The sequence below is a fragment of the Macaca nemestrina genome, chromosome 11 (genome assembly GCF_043159975.1).
Source record: "Macaca nemestrina isolate mMacNem1 chromosome 11, mMacNem.hap1, whole genome shotgun sequence".
NCBI classification, from domain to species: domain Eukaryota; kingdom Metazoa; phylum Chordata; class Mammalia; order Primates; family Cercopithecidae; genus Macaca; species Macaca nemestrina.
Genome location: NC_092135.1, coordinates 70688463 through 70712169, shown reverse-complemented (window position 1 = coordinate 70712169; position 23707 = coordinate 70688463). Strand labels below are relative to the sequence as shown.

The 23707-nt window shown below is 41.5% G+C and overlaps 1 protein-coding gene across 2 annotated transcripts in view; it reads right to left on the bottom strand.

The window, feature by feature from the left end:
• Positions 1–23707, bottom strand: part of LOC105483229 (Rap guanine nucleotide exchange factor 4) — a 309166-nt gene that overhangs the window by 230528 nt on the left and 54931 nt on the right. For both annotated transcript variants that reach the window (XM_011743960.2, XM_011743961.2), the window contains exons 2-4: positions 22331–22473; positions 18911–18999; positions 1740–1886 (exon numbers count right to left, since the gene is read on the bottom strand). In XM_011743960.2, coding sequence (XP_011742262.1) covers positions 1740–1886; positions 18911–18999; positions 22331–22473 — 379 coding nt within the window. The remainder of the gene's footprint in view (positions 1–1739; positions 1887–18910; positions 19000–22330; positions 22474–23707) is intronic.

Sequence of the window (23707 nt, the reverse complement as noted above, 5' to 3'; positions counted from 1 at the left end):
AGACTGGGTATTAGATAATATTAGGATATTATTAGTTTTATAGGTGAGATAATGGCATTAGGGTATGTAACAGGATATTCTAAGTTTTTTGAGATATATGCTGAATATTTAGGGAGAAATGTTATATGTCTATCATTTACAATAAAGTAGTTTACCAAAAAAAAAAAAAAAAAAAACCAAGCAAAGCCGAAGCCAATATGGCTCTGCATTAACAACTGCTGAATTCGGTGGGGGTGAATGGGTGTTCATTGTACTATTCTTTTTGATTTTCTGTCTGTTTGAAATTTTTTTTAATAATAAGTTTGTTTTAATGTTCACAGGTAGCAACCTCTTAGAAGCTTCCTTCTCAGCACTAAGGGCTCCTAATTAAAATAAATTTTTAAAATATTTCCGCAAACCATCCTCTCTCAGCAATTTGAGTAAGTCATCACAGACAAAAGTGGTTATAATGACACACATCACAGTTAGAAATCATTTTTGTTCTGAAAACCAGTTTTCCAAACTCCCCTTTTGAAAAAGATTTTTCAGTTTACCTTTTAAAATGAAAGATCCAAAAAGTGGCTTATTTGCCTCAAGCTTCGTCCCTTTTAATTGACAGAAAATCTCTCCACATACACCTCATGCAAACCTACTTTCGATTTTCCTTCCTAAAACTAGCTTTTGTCTCTGAACTTTACAGAACGGTTGGAGCTCTTTAATATTTTCTAAGAGAAATATTTCAAACAAGTAACCTCACAATTTATTCACTACTGCCAAGAATAAAAGTAACAGGTTTCACCACCAAGGCCTTCCAAGGCTTTGCATGACTTTTAAGGCAAAGCATCACTCATTCACCTGCAGGTTGGCTCCCTTAATGCATCTGCCATTTGTTTGGCTCTGGAGGAAACTATTTGATTACACAAAATTCTTTTTAGATCAGGTTTAAAATCTTAGCCACACTGGGACCAGTGGCGAAGCCTGCAGCTTGATGGGTTAACACTTGGACATACTGAGCTAAGGACAAAGACAAGGAGTAGGTTAAAATCAGAAGCTTAAAGAACTGAAAAGAACGAGTCTAAAAGATGCAAGGCTTAGCTGGGCCTTTATAAGTGCTCTATTTGCCATGACTGCATATAAGATGATTTATTCCTCATACTTCTTGTAAATTAGTGCAATACTTTAAGGGGCTCTGGTAAGCATCGGTAAATGCAAAAGCTACTAGGACCAGTTGCATCCATCCACTGCTGTGCCACCTATGCATTTTGAAGTTGGCAAGTAACCAGACATCTTTATGTACCTCCATTTTTCATATCTTATTATAGGGCACATCATTTTTAAAAGCATTTAAATGAAGCAGATGTTAACCCCATTCATTCCACTTTCCCAGGGAACATGTCAATGATGATTTTTAAAATGCAAAAGAAAATGTCAAAGTATTTTGTTCCCTGGTTAAGAATACATCTGTGGAAAAGGAGGGAGAAAATACATAAAACACTCTATGGTCATTCAAGAAATAATTATAAGGTATGTCAAACTACAGAAAATTGAGCAAGCACTAAATTAAACAACAAAAAAAAGGATGTCTTGTGTCAAAATGGCTTTTTCACTCACTCATTTCAAAAACAAGTTTTGAAAATTAAATTCCATCTACCAGCTCAGAACAGAACACATTAAGGCTTGACTGTAATGCCATTATCCATGTGGCAGCTCCCTTTCTTTTCTGAAACTGCATTAATTGACAAAGAAGCCTTAGGGCTCACCTCCCATAGTGCCTTGAAGTCCTTCTGCTCAATGCGGAGCAGTTCACTGCTCTCCCTGGTAACGATGGTTGCATGGCGGGGTGTGTTGTCCAGAATGGACTCTCCAAAGGCCGTCCCAATTCCCAGGGTACAGATGGTCACGGCATCCTAAGGAACCCAAAAAACTAGTCATTAGAAAATTAAACATGTAATGGATAGGTGTTTTCTTTCCTTTAACTGAAGTATAATTTGTCCAAAGTAAAACATCCAATTTAATCGTATAGTCCAACAAGTCTTGACAAATATATATACCGGTGTAATTACCACACAGATCAAGACAGAATATTTCTATCAACCCCAAAAGTCCCCTCGTGCCCCTTTCCAGGCAAGACCCTCAGACCACTTGTTCTGATTTCTGCCATGAAAAGATTTTGCCTGTTTTAGAACTTCATGGAAAAGAAGTCAGACGATATTCTCCTGTTTGTGCCTGGTTTCTTTTTCGCTCAACATAATGTCTGTAAGATTCATCCATGTTGGTGCATGGATCCATAAGTTCTTCCTTTTATTCATGAGTAGTTTCCCATAACGTAGGTGTGCTTCAATTTGCTTATCATCCTCCTACTGGTGGACATTTGGGTTGTTTCTACTTTGAGGATATTATGAATAAAGCTGCCAGCAGGAATCTTACCCTTTTATACAACTACTATCTGTTTTCAGAAAAGAGGAGAAATCTATTGAAGCTGAGCTTGGTGGTTGTTTTTTTTTAAGTTAGAGAGTGCAGTTACAATATTTCAATATGAAACTGGCACTGTCTGTCTTGACAAGATGAGGAAGCTGAGGGTCACAGTGCTGGATCTACACAGCCCCAGTTCACACAGTTGATAAGCAGTGGCCGGATTCTAACCAAATCTGACGATAAGATTACAAGATTTTTGTATCATGCTGCCTCCTGCAGCCACAGCAGAGTAAAAACAGCATCCGATGAAGTACAGTGTGACTAGTTTATAAAATGTCATGAATTGATGATTAAAAAGTTTCTTAAGGTGTACCAAAAAAAGTAATTTCCTCTCTGCATGCAACACTGGTGATAACGTTTGGATTTAATCCTAACTAGTTTCAAATAATGCAAATAGCCACTAAAATCACCTGGACATTAATTTTGTAAGGCATTATAAACTAAGGGAGACACACAAGGGTAATCCTCTGAGTTAGAAAGCCCAGTTTTCCTTTCATGCATCTAATATACGACAATAGGCAAATGTTATTAAGATCAAGTTAGTGACTCTGTAACCACATTACTAAGACAAATGCCCGTAAGAATTCAGTTCCTTCAACCATAGCAGATTGCTTCTGAACAGATATTACCATATAAAATTACGTTTGGGAAAATAAAATCAATAATATCTCAGAAAAGAACAAAAGATCAGGGAAGAAGTTAAGAAAAGCCTGCTAATAAATTTTCCAGAAAGGCAACTGCAAACAAATTCACTCAGGAAAATATCCCCAGAACTGAAATATCAGTAGTCAATGAGTTAGGTTTTTCTGAGCAAGTTTTAAATGCTAGTAAACACATAAGATAGCTTATGATAAATCACAGACTTTCACAATTCTCTGGAATAGCAGGTTCCCTGACGTTCCCACTAGCCTATTTCATTTTTCTATTACCTGAACCCTTCGGAAAGAATTCTTTTGCCTACTTTGTACTTTCCAGCATGTCTTAAAAACTTGAAATGGACCCTAAGTAATACCACTAACATCATCCACATATTTTACATACATATGGTTATTTGCGAAGTATAATGCAAAAGAACTAGGAATCTCTCAGTTATTCCTGAACTAGTTGTACAGTTTATGGATTAATCAGTCTTCTTTCTCACCTCCCATCCCCAACACGAGTAGTTTGTCACCAAACAGTACACAAAGAAATACAGAGGCTGGGAGACACAGGTGAGCCTGTCTTTCGCCGATAATCAACTCTTGTAATAAAGACGTAAGATTGGATTTGTTCTTGGATTTTCCCAGGAGATTTCGATCTGACTCATGCTTTATCACATACAACAAAATTTCATCACGGCAGTTCTGCCAACTGTACTCCTCATTGTATTTCTGTGTCAGGACCGCCTCTGTAAGCGGAAAACCACGCCAGGGAGTACCCAGCTGTAGTCATCAGCTCAAGCACTCTGGGCTCGTTTCAGGAATCAATTCTTCCACCAGAATTAAGTGTGGAATCAGCCCTTTCTAGATCTTCTCTTTCACACTGGGTCCACTCAAATTTAAGGACAAGGAGTCACAAATTATAAGATATGATCTTAAAAGTATGCCTGGAAAACCTCACCTGAAAGGAGTATACTTCACAAGTTCAAACTTTACTTTCAGCAGATTTGGAGTATTTTTTAGGACAAATTTACTTAGAAATCTGAATGAATTTGGGAGGTATGGTTGGGCACTGGGATAAATGGGCACAGAGAAATAGAAGGTGCCAAGAAGAACATTTTCACCCTAAAGACTATCCACTATCTTTACAGTCTATGGGTGCTAGCCCTTATTTACATTTAAATCACGGGCAGGGCCTTGCAATGTGCTGAGACAGTAATTTTCAAATAAAGAAATTGACATCCAAATGTTCTCTCACTTAGCAGTACCAATATATGTTGCTCAGCATGTATGCTGAAAGGCAGGGTAAGAGTGGACAGAATGAATGTGAGTGGGTATAGAAGCAGCACTCTTAGATGTCAACACTAACATCTGACCAGATCTCCATGGGTCAGGATTCCAAGTCTGAAACCCTATAGATGGGCTTAATGCCTGCCTTTGCCTGCTGCTGAAAGTGTCTGTTTCTGGATGTAACATAACCATTTCTTTTACGCTTACACACACTGCTCATGTCTCAACACTTATTTAATAGGGACTATTCAAAAGAACACTTTTATTAATTTTCTGCTCATTTGCAGATTAATATTCAGTGATGCCATCTGAAAGAAGATGTTTACAGTAACACAGAGACTGAAGAAAGCAATCAGCACCTATGCAGGGAACATGAAATGATAACAGTGAAAGAATGTCCTATTTTGTGGTAAGATGGCAATTTGTTTTGAGAACTTTCAAAAGGGAAGTGAAGATTTAAAAACCTGACTTCAGTATGCGATGGTGGTTTAGCAGATGCTGCTGGAGCCCTGCCAGATTCCCCACTCACCCCTGAGGTCATCTGTAGCTTTCTGGATGGCTCTGTGCAGTGTGCCACTTCGAGCATCTGCACCCTCGCTCTGCCTGAGGGCAGAGTGCTGGGCAGTTAATGCCTTTAAGGGGCAATCATTGCCATGAGAGTGGTAGGACATGAGAGTGGGAAGATAAACACCCCAGCTTCCTTGCCCTTCACAGTTTCTCAGCGGGCCTCCTGAAGGAGTGAGCCCAGTTGCCTAGAGTGGAAACGCTCTTATTAGAACACTTTGATTGGCTTTCCTTTCTTCTTTGTCTCACTTTCCCACTCTGTTATCATACTTCCCAAGATCATCTCCAAAAAACCACTAGTAGCCAAATCCTTTTCTCCAGGTCTGCTTCTGGGGAAACCGAAAACACAGGGGTGGGTGAGCCAAGATGGCTGTGGGTCCTAAATTGCACTGAGACCTCTGGGGAGGTACCGGACCAAACCAGCATTCCCAAAGAGACTTCTGTAATAAGGACAGAGGCCAAAGTGTCACTTACCACTTGCATCAGACACACCGTAAGTGCAGCATGTTTTGGGTGACATATGGGAAGACTTCATTCTGTTAGGAAAACATACTGGGTTACCTGAGATCAATTCTACTAGATAACAAGGGCTGATGGGAACACACACACAAAATTGCCTCTGGCATATCACCGACATGCCATCTGGCTTTTTCCTCCAATCTGATCCAGCTATCTCATCTCTCAGTCCACTGGATCACTCCTTTTCCTCCTTCTAAAACACAGACATCCTTACTTAATCATCCACCCACTCTTAGTCCCACTGTGCAGCACCGTGCATGCTGATCTGTATGTGTGTGAGCGAGGACTGGGCCACACACTGGCCAAGTGTCTCAATGACGATGTCTCATTTGTTCCTCACAACAGGTGAATGAGATAATGTATTTAAACTGCTTTGCATAGTGCCTGACTCAAAACACATGCTTAATAAATTGTGGACACTCATATTAACACAATCCAACAATATCAATAGTACTATTGCTATTTTATAAGTTAAGCAAATCAGGCTCAAGGATATTCAGTGACTTGCCCAAGATGATGGCTAGTAAGTAGAAGAGCTCAGACTAGAACCTAGTCCGTCTAATGATCTACCCACATTCTTCTTAGATTGTCCTAGGAAGTATAAGTACCTCTTGGCCAAGGTTCAGTTAAGGTACCAATTTAATTCATATTGATTCTTACTTCAGTCAGCCAATCTGTATATTTATTGAATACCAAATAAGTCCAAATCATTAGGAAAATATAAAACATTTGGCATTGCTCCTCCTCTAATCCTCCAATTCCAATATTGAGGTCCACTTGATCCTCCTTAGAGGATCAAATCCATCCCAGGCAATCCTCTTATTCATTAGGGGAAATTTAAACAATCACAAATGGGTAATTAAGAACTGAATTGAATCACTCATGCCTGTTATCCCAGCACCTGCTGGAGGGGAGGTGAGAGACTTGCTTGAAGCCAGGAATTTAAGACCAGCCTGGGCAACATAGCAAGACCCCCATCTCTAAAAAAAATAAAAAATTAGCCAGGCCTGGTGGTGTTTGCCTATGGTCCCAGCTACTCATGAGGGTGAGGCAGGAGGATCCCTTAATTCCAAGAGCTCAAAGTTACAATGGGCTATGATCCCACCATTGCATTCCAGCCTGGGAGTCACAGCAAGACTCTGTCTCTAAAAAAATAAAATAAAATCAGCATTTCTGCTTTTCCCACTCTGATCCTGTGCCCCAGTTCTAATAACTGAGTTCTGACCCTGGTTGGAGAAACTGAGTTTCTGTCTTTCAGAGTCTCTGCCTCGCTAACCTGCCAGGTACCCTAATTCTTCTCAAAGTCACAGTATCTTGTCCTGACAGCCCTTCCTGGGTCCCAGTTCCTCTCTGGCAGTCCTTCTGTGGCCAGACCTCTTAGGCAGCCTGCCCGCTGCCCATCTCCACCGCTGGGCCTGCTTTTGACTGCCGCCCATCAGCAGGCCAAGCCTTATCATGCTACCCCTGGTTAGACCAGCCTCGGCCCTCCCCACACTAACCTGGGGGCTGTGTTACACCACCTTCCTGCTTCCTCTGCCCCTCCTGCTCAGCACTGCCTGAACATGCCTTGGAGACATTTCCCACCTCCAACATGGATGCCCCCCAGATTCCAGGTTCTCCTCCTTTACCCAGCCGGGCACCAGCTGAAGTAAGTCATGAGCACTGTCTTGGCACAGTGTTTTCAGTGGAATATGCAGGGCCCAGTTAACTTCACTCATAAAAGCTTGCATTAGGTAAGTTAATAAAGATGGCGATGAAGCCGCCCATGCTGGAAGGCAGGGCATCAGGCAAAGGACTCCCACGTGGAGGCTAACCACGGTCAGAACACACAATGCTCAGCAGGGAAAATCCCCCAGAAGCAGCACAGTAGAACAGCCAGGGGCCTTGGTAGACTTAATTCAAAACTTATCTCTGCCAATGACCGACCTGTGGACTTTGGCAAATGTTCCCCAGAGCCTCAGTATCCTCATTTGTAAAATGGGCACAAGTTTTCTTGTAAGATCATTAGCAGTATTAAATAGAAATAAAGTAGTATACAGAATCCATATAGTGCTGTTTAGTTTCTGGCACATAATAGGTGCTCCATAAACAATGGAAATTATTATTTCTAACTTAGTCACATACATGTATGGGTTATCCATATTTCTAAAAAGCAAAGCGGTTTTTTTCTATCATTTAAATAATAGAGAATCTCTATATTCATTTCGTTAATCTTCAACTAATGATGGCTTTCAACACTTAAATTCCAAGTTTCTCTGTCCCCTAGTCTGGATGTCAAGTGGATTGAATGATCTGCAAAACACTTCAGCTCTCTGGGGGAGCTTGTATTCAAAGGAGCCCTTCTGACAAACCCTGCTGTAAATCAAAGAATCCTTTTGTACTGCAACTAATCACCCCTTAATTTATCCGCTTTGTGTGTCTGAGTTATGGTACACTGGGTTTTTTAAAGCAGGCATTCTCATATGAGGCATTTTATTTGTTTCATTATAAATATAGTAAACAGTATGGAAATGGGAATGGTGTTAAGAAAGCCAATGGTTATGTGTCACTGATAACTAAGATTGGTAGCCAAGCTAAGGTACTTGTGCCTTGCAAATAAATAACGTCTATAAGCATCAGCTGAAATCCAACTTACGCAAGTTATAGGTATTCTGATGGAATTTAAAATAGCTAACAATCAATTAAACAGACATAAGAATTCTCTGTGGTAAGTACATCAAGATTTTCTAAAAATTGTACTGTAACTTCAAGGGCTATCAGATCATCTTATTATGCACATTTAACTCACTTCCATATTCATGGATCAAGAAGAGTTCATTGTCTCATGGCAAATTTATTGTTTTGGACATATACTGAGTTAACACCAAGGGAAAAATAATTGGTCCTTTAAATGTGTGGAGACAGAAACATATTTTTTTCTTTCTTAGAGACGAGGTCTTGTGTTGCCCAGGCTGGACTGCAGTGGCTATTCACAGGTGTGAACATAAATTCTTACAAGGCAAATGTTTTTATAAGTTTTATTTTAGGCCTATAGGCAACGCTTGCCATTAAGTTTCACAGCACCTGGGATTATTTCACGAACTTGAATTTAGTCCTGGAATTTACTGAGTGCTCCAAGTCATCTAAAGTAATAAAATTAAATGGAACCCAATCTCTTAATTTTTCAAGATGTTAGATTGTATGTGCTGTCAGAAGCATTTCCTGCCAAAGCAAGAGGGCAAAATACTTCTCAGGCAAATGTGTTTTCTAACAAACAGCAAAGACAAGAGTTGTTGCATTTAGAACACTTCCCTGGAATCAGTACGTTCAACAAAGCTTAACAAGACCGGGCAAGCCCGCCGCAGGAAGATTTGATGAGAATGGACTAGCATTAGCATTCTGGTAACTGAATCAGGGAGGCCAGCCTCATTTCAGTGGAGAGCCAGTCTGTCCAGCATTGTGACGCAGTTTTGCATCCAACCACCCAAACAAAGAATTACATGGCAACAAAACTAAATACAGGATGCAGGATGCTCAATAAACTCCCAATCAGCTCCTAACAAATAGCCTGACCTGAGCATAGACAAGTAGGAAGAGATTACAAACAACTGCTGTGGACTTGGCACTTTTCACGTTTTATGGGCTCAATAAATGTGCTCAGAAAAAAATGTTTCCAATGATGGCAGTGTTCTCTGTTTGAAAATAATGGAGTGAAATGAGCGAATAGAAGAATCAGAGAGGCAAAGAGAGAAAGACAGACAAAGGTAGAGAGATCTACATTACAGTGAAACACACGTGTTCTTCAAAATTTGTAAACAAAAATGCAATGCTTAAAAACATATTTGTTACTGTAGAAGGAAAAATGAGAAGGCAAATAAAAGCATATTATTTTACTTTATGGAGAAAACTAGTATGAGATTTTTTTCTGAAATTGAGCTAAAATGTGCCAGATAATTTCACAGTGACAGATGAAGGGATGAAATTAAGTGATGACCAAGGCCAAGTGCAGCCCGGATTCTCTGATCCATGAAATGGCTGAACAATATTGTTAAACTTCTACTGTTTCAAATCCCAAGTACATTTCCTGCATTTTCTATTCTGGCACTGCCCTCTTGTGATAAAACAACAGCATTGCAGTCATTGTAACCAACTTTTCCTGAAATGGTAATTTCAAAAAGCACAGACCCTCTGGCTCTATCCCAGGCTTTGTACTAAGTGCTTTGCATACATCGGCTCATTTCAGATAACAGCTATTATCCCCAATTTACAGGTAATCTAACTGTGAATACCCACAGCCAATTAAGTGGCAATAGAATTTCAAAGGAGTTCTGAATTTAACCACTGTGGGTTGCATTAGGTAAATACTAAAGCTTTAAATAAGCATCTGTGATAGAAATATAAAAGTTTTAAAGAATTAATAAACCATCCATTTTCTATCTTGCAATATAAACTTTATTCTGTCAGCAGTCATCAGAAATTCTTCTTTCCTATGACCGGAAAAGGCTTTTTACTTTTTGGGATGTAAAGATTAATTTAAAATCTTATATATATCTAGGATTTTGATACTTACTATGCCAAAAAAGCTCCTCACTTATAAAATCTGCAGAAAAAAACAGGACCTTCTCTCTCCCTTTCTTTCTGTCTCTGAAGTAAACACACACACACACACACACACACACACATACACACACACACACAGAGCTGGATAATATCTGATACAGTGAGATTTATAACTATTTATTGTTTTTAAGCTTGTTATTTATTGCTTATAACTTGTCCCAATGTTCATCTCTAATTCTAAATCGATTAAAATATTACTGAGAAAAAATACACCCATAGTATTATTCATTCTAGTGGGAATGTAAAATATCTGACTTTTAGCCCTATGTAACTTTCAGGTTACATAGGCACCAAGACAGGAGAGGATCTTGTGCAGGTGAGTGCAGCAGTGGGGATCTGGAGGTAGATGGGTCCTGGTTAGGCTCAGGTAAGAGACTGTAGGTGCGGACAGATATTATTGGTGAAATGGAAGGATTAATCCCTGATGGAAGCCAAGTGGATGCTCCCAGTGGAAATCTATGTGAACGTGTCAGCCAGGTTGGGACACCTTAGAAGGATGAAGTGGTCTGTGGGCAGTCCCCTTCTGGGTGCTCTTTTTCTTGGGTTAAGACGAAGAATGGCCAAGGTAGGAAGGGTGTCTGAGCAAATGGGAGAGATGCCTCTGACAATTACACATAGTGGTAAGAGTGTTGCAGTAGGTTTCATTTTATATAGAGTAGTGGAATAAATATAATTTATAGAAAGATAATTACAAGGATTTGTCAGCCTCTAAAAGTTTCTGAAAGTAATAGGGACAGAATAATCTATGCATTTCCTAGAATTCTTAGGACAAACATGTTTTCAAGGCAGTAACAAAAGAAATGAAAGCAACGCAGCCCCAGCTCCCCAGAAGGCAGAGCCCACCGTTCCTCCCATCCAGGCACTATTGTCTCCCCTCCAGTCGCTTGAAACCTTAAATTAGGGAAACTTGACTGAGAGGAAAACAGAAAGGAGAAGCAGCATGTGGCTATGGCCTGCCTGGAAAGGGCTGACTATGAGAGGGGAAAGGAGTGGGTTTCCCTGCTCAGCAGGAATCCATGCCACTATCTGATGCTTCCTGAGCCCAGAGAAGACCCGCAGGGAAAGGCCCAGTCAGCCTGCAGCTCACGCCTCCTGCAATGGCCAACTTCTGGCCATTCTGGTGGGTGGGCTGACCAGGGGTGACACTGGAAGGTGAGTCATTTCAGTCCTACAGCCGGATAGCTTTTTTCTCCATCCTCCCTTCATAAGAGAGGGCCTGAAGTATACATCAGCACTCATCGAAAAGTCTGTAGTTAATACTTCTCTCAAATATAGAATCATGACTTTTTAAAAAATAATTTTAGGCTTCAGCGATCTGGGGGCAGAAGAGGATCTCCGTTACCCCTCTCCACCCCGCCACGGACACTGGAGGAGCTTGCGAGCAGGTGCCCTTTGGGAGCAGATGCCTTGCAGGCTTTGCAGATTCTCCAGGAAATGACTGCACGCACTGCCTAAAGCACAGGAGAGCAGGGGCGGAATGCTGGATGGGCTCAGGAGGCCACAGGTACTCCCCGTTCCCAGGCTCACCACTGCATCATCCTGAGCAGACACTTGGGCATCAGGCACTGAGCAAGAAACAGCACAGCTATTTCCTAAACAGGGTGGGCTCACACCAAAGAAAGTTCCTGAAATGCTCTGTAAATGAACAGTTTCTACTACATGCTCTGGGGATATCGCTGATGAAAAATAAGTAGGACCCTCAACCCGGCATTCAAAAACTCAGGAAGAATCTGCTAAACCAATCACATAGAAGAAGCTGTGTGTTTTTTAACCTAGTCAGCAAAAAATATAAGGGAATGACAAGAAGGGAGAATAAGTAATATTAACTTGAAACAGGAAGGCAATATGAATTTGAGTCAAATAGAATAGTTACACCCTATGTATTCTTGAAATTTATATATAGATATATCTTTCTACCACCATATAAAAGAAAGAGGTTGATTTTTTTTTTCAGAAAAAATTCCATCAAATCATTCATACTGATACAGTTTGGCTGTGTCCCCACCCAAATCTCACCTTGAATTGTAACTCCCACAATTCCCACATGTCATGGGAGGAACCAGTGGAAAGAAATTGAATTATAGGGGTGGGTCTTTTCTGCATTGTTCTCATGATAGTGAATGAGTCTCATGAGATGTGATGGTTTTAAAAATAGGAGTTTTCCTGCATAAACTCTTTGTCTGCTGCCATCCACATAAGATGTGACTTGCTCCTCCTTGCCTTCCACCATGATTGTGAGGTCTCCCTATCCACATGGAACTGTAAGTCCAGTAAACCTCTTTCTTTTGTAAATTGCCCAGTCTCAGGTATGTCTTTATCAGCAGCATGAGAATGAACTAATAGAGTACATTGGTACCACTGGAGTGGGGTGCTGCTAAAAAGATACCTGAAAATGTGGAAGCGACTTTGGAACTAGGTAACAGGCAGAGGATGGAACAGTTTGGAGGGCTCAGAAAAAGACACAAAAATGTGGGAAAGTTTGGAACTCCCTAGAGACTTGTTGAATGGCTTTGACCAAAATGCTGATTAATGATATGGACAAATCCAGGCTGAGGTGGTCTCAGATGGAGATGAGGAACTTGTTGGGAACTGGAGCAAAGGTGGCTCTTACTATGTTTTAGCAAAGACACTGGTGGCATCTGCCAGATTTAGGGTATCTGGCAGAAGAAATTTCTACACAGCAAAGCATTCAAGAGTTGACTTGGGTGCTGTTAAAGGCATTCAGTTTTATAAGGGAAGCAGAGCATAAAAGTTTGGAAAATTTGCAGCCTGACAATGTGATAGAAAATAAAATCCCATTTTCTGAGAAGAAATTCAAGCCAGCTACAGAAATTTGCATAAGCAACAAGGAGCCAAATGTTACTCCCCAAGACAATGCGGAAAATGTCTCCAGGGCATGTCAGAAGTCTTCATGGCAGCCCCTCCCATCACAGGCTCAGAGGCCTAGGAGGAAAAAATGGTTTAATGGGCCAAGCTCAGGGTACTGGTGCTATGTGCAGCCTAGGAACTTGGTGCCCTGCAGCCTAGCCACTCCAGCTATGACTAAAAGGGGCCAAGGTACAGTTCAGGCCATGGCTTCAGAGGGTGCAAGCCCCAAGCCTTGGCAGCTTCCATGTGGTGTTGAACCTGCAGGTGTACAGAAGTCAAGAATTGAGGTTTGGGAACCTCTGCCTAGATTTCAGAGAATGTATGGAAATACCTGGAAGTCCAGGCAGAAGTTTGCTGCAGGGGCGAGGCTTTCATGGAGAACCTCTGCTAGGGCAGTGCAGAAGGGAAATGTGGGGTTGGAGCCCCACACAGAGTCCCTACTGGGGCACCACCTAGTGGAGCTGTGAAAAAAGGTCCATCATCCTCCAGATCCCAGAATGGTAGATCCACTGACAGCTTGCACTTTGCACCTGGAAAAGCCGCATACACTCAATGCCAGCCCATGAAAGCAACCAGAAGGGAGGCTATACTCTGCAAAGTCACAGGGACCGAGCTGCCCAAGACGATGGGAACCCGCCTCCCACCTCTTGCATCAGCGTGACGTGAATGTGAGACATGGAGTCCAAGGAGATCATTTTGGAGCTTTAAGATTTGACTGCCCTGCTGGATTTCGGCCTAGGACCTGTAACCTTTGTTTTGGCCAATTTCTCCCATTTGGAATGGCTGTATTTAACCAATGCCTGTACCCCCATTGTATTTAGGAAGTAACTAAGTTGCTTTTAATTTTACACACGCGTAGGCGGAAAGGACTTGCCTTGTCTCAGATAAGACATTGGACTGTGGACTTCTGAGTTAATGCTGAAATGAATTAAGACTTTGGGGGACTGTTGAGAAGGCATGATTGGTTTTGAAATGTGAGGACATGAGATTTGGCAGTGGTCAGGGATGGAATGATATGGTTTGGCTGTGTCCTCACCTAAATCTCATCTTGAATTATAACTCCCACAATTCCCATGTGTTGCAGGAGGAACCCAGTGGAAGGTAACTGAATTATGGGTGTGGGTCTTTCCTGCGCTGTTCTCTGACAGTGAATAAATCTCACAAAGATCTGATGGTTTTAAAAATGGGAGTTTCCCTGCACAAGCTCTCTTTGCCTGCTGCCATCCATGTAAGATGTGACTTGCTCGTCCTTGCCTTCTGCCATGATTGGGAGGTCTCTCCAGCCATGTGAAACTATAAGTCTAATAAACTTATTTCTTTTGTAAATTGCCCCAGTCTCAGGTATGCCTTTCTCAGCAGCATGAAAAGGGACTAATATACATACCTAATAAACATATAGCATAAAATACTATTGCAGAATCTGGGAAAGGTGGTCTCCCTCATGTATTCCCATTTCCATTAGTAGCATCACTGTCTACCTCTTCACCCAAGTCAGGAGACTCCCTTTCTCTCTACACCTCCACATCCCATCACCGTCAGTTCTAACCATTTTGCCTCCATCTTGTGCACCGTGTACCTCACTTTCCCTCCCTATCAACTACACTTATCTACCCTACCCTCTAATCCGGAAGCCCTTTGGAGGGAGGGCCTCACCCCTTTCAATGTGCATCACCAGATCAAAGAGAGGGTGGGAGGAGGAATGCCCCCAATAGCACCTGGGCAGTGGGCTTAGAGGGAAGGGCTGTGGAGCTGAGAGCTGCATCAGACACCCAGGTGCAAGTTGGAGAAGCTGCAAGGCAAAAGCTCCTCCCTGCATTCCTTATTCCTTAACAGCTGGCTCGGCCCCCACCTCTCTTCCTTCCCCTTCTGGTCCTTCTGGGTGGCACCTATACAACCATGATGGGCAAGCATTGAGCCCCAGAATCACAAAGAACTGGCCCAGACATCCAGCAGCTTTGTGACCTTGGGCAAGCTGTTGAATATCTGGCCTCTAAAATGAGACAAACCACAGCACTAAGGGGAGGGGAGTGTGGTGAGTGCCTGTGGGATAACGCTTGTGACACAGGGCACAGAGCTTCCTGTCATAGGCGCCCCATTGCCAGCAGCCACTCCCACTCTTCTTCCATCATCCTGGCTCACACCCCACTAAGGGGCTAAAACCTAGTGCTAAGTTTGGGAATTTGTCACTACATCCCTCTGGCTCTCAGGTGAGAAGGCAGACGTGCAGGGCAGCAAGGGGCAGGCTGGCAAGAAACTCTGCCCTGTCCTCCCTGAAAGACTTGACTCTGTGCCATCACCTCTTTTCTCTTTCCTCAGTTTTCTCTTAGACTCTCATAACTTTTCTTCCTTCACTTTTACCATCCTCCTCACACCTCTGTTCACATGTGTGCGCCCAGCAGAAGAACATGCAATTTGGAGGACGTCAGACCTGAATTCAAATCTGTTTGCCCACGTACACATGTGTGGCCCTGGGAAAGCTGCACCTAAGTCACTGAGCCTTGTTTTCAAGCCTTTGGTAAAACAGGACACAAATGCCTAAAGATTAGTTCAGTTAATGTCCATGGAACCCCTCGCACGAGCCACACAAGGAGGGCACTCAGCAATGATTGTTTCTGGTCTCTAGGGGTAGGAATGGTCTCTCCTTGCTCCTCACCCATGGCCTTCACCCAACCCCATTTCCCCCCTCATTGGGGTCTATTATGGTTAATTGTATGTGTCAACTTAGCTAGACAATAATGGCCAGTAGTTTGGTTAAATACTAACCTAGATGTTGCTGTAAAGATACTTTTTAGATGTGATTAACGTTTACAATCAGTAGACCTTAAAGTAGATCACCCTCCATGATGTGCGTGTGCCTCATCTACTCACTGAAAGCCTAAGAGCAAACAGGTTTTCCTTGAGGTTTCCCAAAGAAGAAGGAATTCTGCTTCTGCCAATAACTCTTACCTGAATCTCCAGCCTGCCAGCTCTAGACTTCAGACCTGCCAGCCCCCGAAATCATGTGAGTCAGTTCCTAAAAAAAAACCTGTCTCTCTCTCTCCATCTCTATCTCTTAGTGCTTCTGTTCCTCCAAAGAACCCTGACTTGTATGGGGCACTATTCGGCCATGTTAAACAATCCCCCTGATTTACCACATTGCTAGTGGGCAGACACCCAGAGCCATCACAAGGCCAGCACGGGTAGATATGGCAGTTTTGTTTCTCCCTTGCAAGCATCTTGGCATGGAAGGGGGCTCTGCCATCTTGGTCATTCTCCTTAGCTTCTTTCTCCCATGTGGCTGGACCATGACCAGCCCTCAGAACTGGCTGGAAGGCTGGGCCCTGTTTATCTCAGGCTGTACTCTAGAGGGCTAGAGGGTATAGGGGTCAATGAGCTTTCTCTTCCTTTTATTTTAGTGACACAAATCCATCCAGAAAACTCTGGTTGAACATTGTGGGATGAAATACATAAAGGAAGTAGTAAGCCGGCTTTGGTATTAAATTAAATATTCCTAACAACTAAAAGAAGACCAAGCCCAGCTTAGGAAAGTTCTCTGCATTGGTTTTACAGAGTTCTCTGCATTACAGATAAACCTAAAATTAAAACTTTAGTTAAAATTGTTAAATCTGTAGCTAATAACCCTGCTAGGATGCCATGGTGAGAGATAACTGGTCAAGGGCAATATTCCTGAAACCCCTGGCCAGATACTATTTTAATACCATCAAAATATCAGCCAGCTTTCACATCTGATGTGTCAGCACATAAGAGCTGGTGTTATTTATCATCCCCTTAGGCACATCTGCTCTTCCTTTTCTGATTCGGCTTCTCTCTCCTTCCTGAGATTTCCTCTTCTTTCTTTTCTCCTCCTTAAGTCTCATCTTACTTCCCATTCTTCTCTTTTGTCACATTTCTCTTTTTAGCTTCTCCACTCTCTCCATTATCACTCATTCAGGACCCACTCTAGCTGCAGGAGGAACTGAGCAGAATGATCCAGCTGCAGGCCCTGTCCCCAGGGCACATCTATGCAGGTGAAACCTGGGGGAGGGAAGTACCAGGAGCGGCTCTGAGTAAAAAGGCCCAGAGAGTTCCCACCAGAACAGCACCCACAAGGTAGGAGATATGCAGAGAGGAAGGACACGGGGTAATCTGAAAGGATGACAAAAGGCAGGGAGAGAGGGAAGTTGCATGTTGCATCATGTTTCTTAAGAGTCAAATGGTGGAGAGCAGTGGCGAAGAGCATCTGTTCAGGTGCCTGACTACTTGGGTTTTAATCTTGGTTTCTCTAATTTCTAGATATAATACTTGAGGTAAGTTATTTAACCACTTGGGGACTTCGTTTTCTCATCTGCAAAATGAGAACAGTAATACGACCTACCTCATGGTTGACTTGAGGATTAAAGAAGTAAATAAATACCTGTTAAGTGCTTGGAACACTGCCAAGTAAACATCCACGAAGGATTGGATAAATTATATATGGATAAATATCTTGGTTATACTGGATATGGCAAATATCCAAGAAATGCTAGCTGTTCTCCTTCCCATTTGAAACCGAGGCAGCTTACCAGAATCAAAACCCACCTCTCACCTTGACTCTCTCTGAAATCCAAGAGAAAGCCAACCTCGTGAGACAGGAAGAGGAAAAGTACCATCAAAGTTGGGAAGCACAGGTTCCACGCTGTGTCTAATGGAATTTTCATGCACTGATGCACAGAAAGAGTATACTATGGATTACACAGGATTTGGACACTGGCCTGAGAATTTAACCATCCATTACAATGGGTATCACCCAGGAAACTACATTGCAAATTCCAAATGCCCACCTTACCAGCAATCTTTTGGGACACCACTCCATTTTTAAGATAGGGACTGCCCACAACTTCAATACGCATACAAGTTCCTAAAAAATTTAAACTTCAAATTTGGTGTGTCATGAATTTTTCTCACATTTGAAGTGTGCTACCTATGAAAAAGGCTCCAAAACATTGTCTTAAATATGATACTTGGCAGAAAGTTACTTGTCCCTTTAACTAATTCTTTAATTTTTTTCAGTAATTCTTTCAGATTTTACAATGAACTAATTCTCTTCAGTTTTTGTTTTTTCTGAATTCTGAATATGTGGAAATAACACTTGGAACATTTTCATAGTGACACCTGATGGTGGTCTTTTATGGGTCATACTTTTCAGACTCGAGATTCTTGGCTCTAAACAGTGAGGTTGTGTACATTTTGGCCACATGTCTTAATGATAGAGCAAGAGTCACTGCAGATGTGAAAGAAGGCCCTGGGTTTGACTTTAAATATTCATATATTTTTTCTTTTTTTAATATTTTTCTTTCTTTTTTAATTTTGTTTTTGTTTTTTAAATATTCATACATTTTGTGAACAGAAAAAAGAATGAGTTTCATCTACTAGGATGCCAAACTCCTCAGAGGTGACTAATGAAAATAAAGCCAGCGCTGTACTTTAGAAGGAAAACAATATTATTAGCCTTCCACATTTGCAAAGACAAGGCAGAGAAATAGAGATTTTAGGAGGACTGCATCAACCGTATTTCCCTTGCATCACCAGAGCTCCTACAAGGCCGATGAGGGGATCACTTCTAGGCCAAAGAAAATTCAAGATACAATGATGGAGAAAGGATCCAAGAGGAAACATAGGAAGACTTCTTCTCCTTCCCCTTCACTCACATTTCACCCTACACAGCAATTTGTGTCACATTGCAATTCCTTGCATTTCCAAATAGACTACAAGCTCCTAGAAAGCATCCAATGTGTTCTTGCATTTCATGTTTTGACACCTGGCATCATACTCAAATCAGAGAAGACATTCAATAGGTGTTTGTTGAGTAACTTAATAAAGGAATCAAACAAACACTGCCAAACCCCTTATTGTAGGAAAGAAGAAATGGACTTGAAAATGTAATTGTAATGGCATAAAAGACACAGGGATAATATGTCTTTAAAAAAAATAAATCCTTTCAAAAAAATAGAGCATATTACCTGGTGACTGCTGGTCTCAGATACTTTAACATCCAAAGACCCTGCCAAGACAGCATACCAGTTTGTTCCAATATCACCCTGGCGAAATACTGGGGAAAAAAACAGTGATATAAATATAACAGATACAACTTGGTTTTACTGTAGGATCTGATAGTTTTTCACTGGTCCAAGCATGTCTTGGACCTAACTGAGCTTACCACCCTTCCTCTAACTCTTGCCCACAGGAACATGGCATGTTTTTCTTCACCTCATCTGTCAACAAAGCTATATCCTATTTATTCAATATTCTGTGAAGTGGAACCTTGTTAAAGAGAATCTATCATACTTACAGAGCTGTAATAAAGATGATAGCTTTAAATGTTATAAGATCCTTTGAATTTAAGAAGAATTGGCTGATATTTCCCAAGACTATATTAAAAGCAATGTGTTTTCTAGACTAGCACCTCTCCTTTTAAGGTGACCAATGATTGATTTAAAAAACCAAAATCTGCTTTGTTTAAAAATTTTAACTATTATATTATCATTGTTCGTTTTCTTATTCTTTTTATAAATTCACTGCTTTTAAGCATTTGAATGACCCTCATCAGAAATTTTTGAACCTGATCTTGCTCCAAGTTTGTCCTCTCAGAGAGAAAATATTTAGGTATTTAGATAGAACCATAGTTCCCATATCATATTAAGACCAGGTCTGGGAAAGTAATTCCAAAACACTGGTTCAAAAATTTCATGCAAACCAACTGTCCTTTTAAATATCCTAACTAAATAACTAGATGGAGTGATTTGATATTTTAAAATCCTCTTCACAGTTAAAGTCAGAGGTCAAGTAACTCAATGAAAAATCACATGACATCTAGTGGGACAACTGAGTCCTGGCAAGGCTAGTGCTCACTGGAGACGAGCAAGCTTCTGGGAACCACAATTAATGATGACAAGCTGCTCTGAACTTCCTGACTAGGACATGCTGTGGAAAGGCAAAAAACAACAATAACATCCTACCAAGTGCAATGACAAGCTTAAGATGGAGTTTATCAGTTTATAGCTGGTCTCTCCAGTAACTCTGCTATTTCAAATCTTTGTGACTCATTTTAGAGTTAGGGTTTTGTCTTTTATGAAATTCTTGGCCCCAAAAGACATTATTATTTGTCAATCAAATTCATGTTACACGTTAGGAGATTCATTTTGAAAATGGCTTTTAGAAACATAAAATAGTTTTATTGCCAAAAGAATAAAGTTTCTGATATCAGTTTTAAAAGACTGGTTGAAAATGATATGTATGGATGATTTTTTTCTTAACAGAAATGTAACTATGAGTTGGGTGCGGGGGTCACGCCTATAATCCCAACACTTTGGGAAGCCACGGCAGGAGGATTGCTTGAGACCAGGAGTTCAAGACCAGCCTGGGCAACATAGCTGACCTGGTCTTTACCAAAATTAAAGAAAGTAGCTGGGCATGGTGGCATATGCCTGTAGTCCTAGCAACTCAGGAGGCTGAGGTGGGCAGATGGCTTAAGCCTAGGAGTTCAAGGTTGTAGTGAGCCATGATGGCACTACTGCACTCTAGCCTAGATGACAGAGCAAGAACTCATCTCAAAAAAAAAAGAAAGGGCCGGGCGCGGTGGCTCACGCCTGTAATCCCAGCACTTTGGGAGGCCGAGGCGGGCGGATCACAAGGTCAGGAGATCGAGACCACGGTGAAACCCCGTCTCTACTAAAAATACAAAAAATTAGCCGGGCGCGGTTGTGGGCGCCTCTAGTCCCAGCTACTCGGGAGGCTGAGGCAGAAGAATGCCGTGAACCCAGGAGGCGGAGCTTGCAGTGAGCCGAGATCGCGCCACTGCACTCCAGCCTGGGTGACAGAGCGAGACTCCGTCTCAAAAAAAAAAAAAAAAAAAAAAAAGAAAAAGAAATGTAACTATGCTTCTATGTGTACACATAGGAGAACATTTTGAAGAATATACTCCAATTTTTTTTTTTTTTTTTTTTTTTTGAGACAGAGTCTTGTTCTGTCACCCAGGCTGGAGTGCAGAATGCAATGATGCAATCTCAGCTCACTGCAACCTCCACCTCCTGGATTCAAGCAATTCTCCTGCCTCAGCCTCCAGAGTAGCTGGGATTACAGGTGCCCGCCACCACGGCCGGCTAATTGTTAGTATTTTTAATAGAGACAGGGTTTCACCGTGTTAGCCAGGATGGTCTTAATCTCCTGACTTCATGATCTGCCCACCTTGGCCTCCCAAAATGCCAGGATTACAAGCATGAGCCACTGCGCCTGGCCCACAAAATGTTAATGGTAGAAATTGTAGGTGATTTTTATTTTGTTGACTTTCTAAATTTTCTACAATAATGTTGTGACTCACCCTGTTGCTTTCCCACCCAGAACCACTCGTGCCCTGTTGTCTAACTGAACCCAGGTTTTAGACAAGTTTCCACCCTCATCCATAGGGCTAGGTGTTAGCTCCACTAGGGCAATCATGATTGGTATAAATCAGTCCTGGTGATCCCATTATTTTTGCAAGTGATTGGTTTAGACTTAGGCATGCGATGCATTTCTGGCCAATGAGTCAATACAAGAAGTCTGCTGGGGGACTTCTAAAACAGAGACCCAAAAAGAAATAGTCCTTCAGCAGGACGTTTTTGTATCAATACATAATGCATCCAACAGCTGTAGCTGTCAGAATAATTTGGGACAAGTCTGAGGACAAAACTCAACACCTCAGAATGCATACAAAAACAAAAAATACAAGAAGGACCTGAAGCCTTAATAATTTCACTGAGTCACTTCACTAACCAACCCTGAAGTCATTCTACCCATTCTACCTCAGGATTTCTTCTATATGAGTAATTGATTTTTTTTTCTTGTTATATAAGTCATTAAATATTCAAATCAGTTGAAAGGGAGTTTTCTGTGAGTGCAGCATAAAGTGTTCCAACAGAAGAACTATTACTTCTTTAATGAAAAAATACTTTTAAAAAAATCCAACTGTTACTCTATCTCCCTGCCCCTTATTCACACCTGGAATAGATGATATAACTGGCATTAATTCAAAACATTACTATCAGCACTAGTTAAGAGAACTTTTACCTTAATATACTATTGGCCACACATTTCTTGGATTAGAGAAGACAATTATTTGAATTTCTAAAGATATAGCTAAATGTGTGAATCATTACATCCCTCCAGCTCCATCTAGAAAGTCGGTTGCCCTGGAAGAACCATTTATGTTCTGTGAACAAAGGAGTTAGGGAAACACCTACATGGAACTGAATAAACAGACTAGAGGGAAATGTCAACTTAATACCTTTGGTTGAAGCTCAAATATTTAGCACATAAATACTCTATTTGCTATTTATCTCCATAAAGTAACCACAAATGAGCATAAACCATACGTGGAAATATACTACTAGAGTTGCATTCCTTACATGTTATTCCCTTTTCCAGATTCTCATAATAACCACATAAGCAAATCTGATGAAGGAGATTTGGGTGAAATTTCTCAAAAGCTTTAACTTCTTTCAGTCGAGTGAAGATTATATCCACATCTTCGCTGGAACGCTCCAATGGTCTGTATAGGGAGAAAAGGCACAAAAGCTATATCAGTAAAGATTTACCTCAAAGTGAGTCAATAGGCCTCATTTTAATTATCCTCAAATTTACCCAAATATCCCAATTGTTAATATTTCATTGCAAACATTTATCCACCCCCCTATAGGTATTTCTGGGCTGATATAGACATTTCTGGAGCTTTACCAACTGTTTGCCTTAAATCACTACTATTGCAGATGCTACAGCAGGAGTCAACCTCAGAGTGCTAAGTTCAAGGTCATACTATGGTATAGTGCTTAATCCCTTAGAAGCACAAGATACATGAAAATGCAGATTTTACTAAAAATTGAAGTCTCAAACACAAATGCCTGCAGGGGCCAGTGAGGTAAAGGAAGTGAGTAGAAAGAGCAAGATATAAGGGGAAAAACTCTCTACTCTAAGAAAACAACAGTGAAATCACAAAGACAAATAAGAAGTGACAGCCTCAGTGTTGGTGATTCTCCAGTGAATGGTGGGCATGAGGGTGAACTGCAAACATGGGACTGTCCACAGGGAGCAGCTCTTATTTGGCTGTTTTCCTCCTTCTTAGTTTTCTGTGTAAATGTGAGCCCAGTTGTTGTCAAATCTTCCCATTGTTCAAGGTAAATCTAGTTGTGTAGACATTTGTTTTCTTTTTTTTTTTTTTTTGAGACAGAGTTTTGCTTTTGTTGCCCAGGCTGGAGTGTAATGGCACGATCTTGGCTCACTGCAACCTCTGCCTCCTGAGTTCAAGCAAATACAGGAGCCCACTACCACACCCAACTAATTTTTTGTATTTTTAGTAGAGATGGGGTTTCACTATGCTGGCCAGGCTGCTCTCGAACTCCTGACCTCAGGTGATCCACCCACCTCAGCCTCCCAAAGTATTGGGATTATAGGCTCACTTTGTTGCCCAGGCTGAGTGCAGTGACACAATCTTGGCTCACTGCAGCCTTGATCTCCAGGGCTTAAGTGATCCTGCCACTTCAGCCTCCCAAGTAGCTGGGATTACAGGTGCACTCCACCACATCCAGCTAATTTTTTGTACTGGCAGGGTTTCATCATATTGCCCAGGCTGGTCTCAAACTCCTGGGCTCAAGCAATCCTCCCGCCTCAGCCTCCCAAAGTGCTAGGATTACAGGCATGAGCCACCATGCCCAGTCTGTTCATATTTCTTGAACACTGTGTGGGCCACACACACACACACACAAATCTATGGAATAGATCCAACCTGC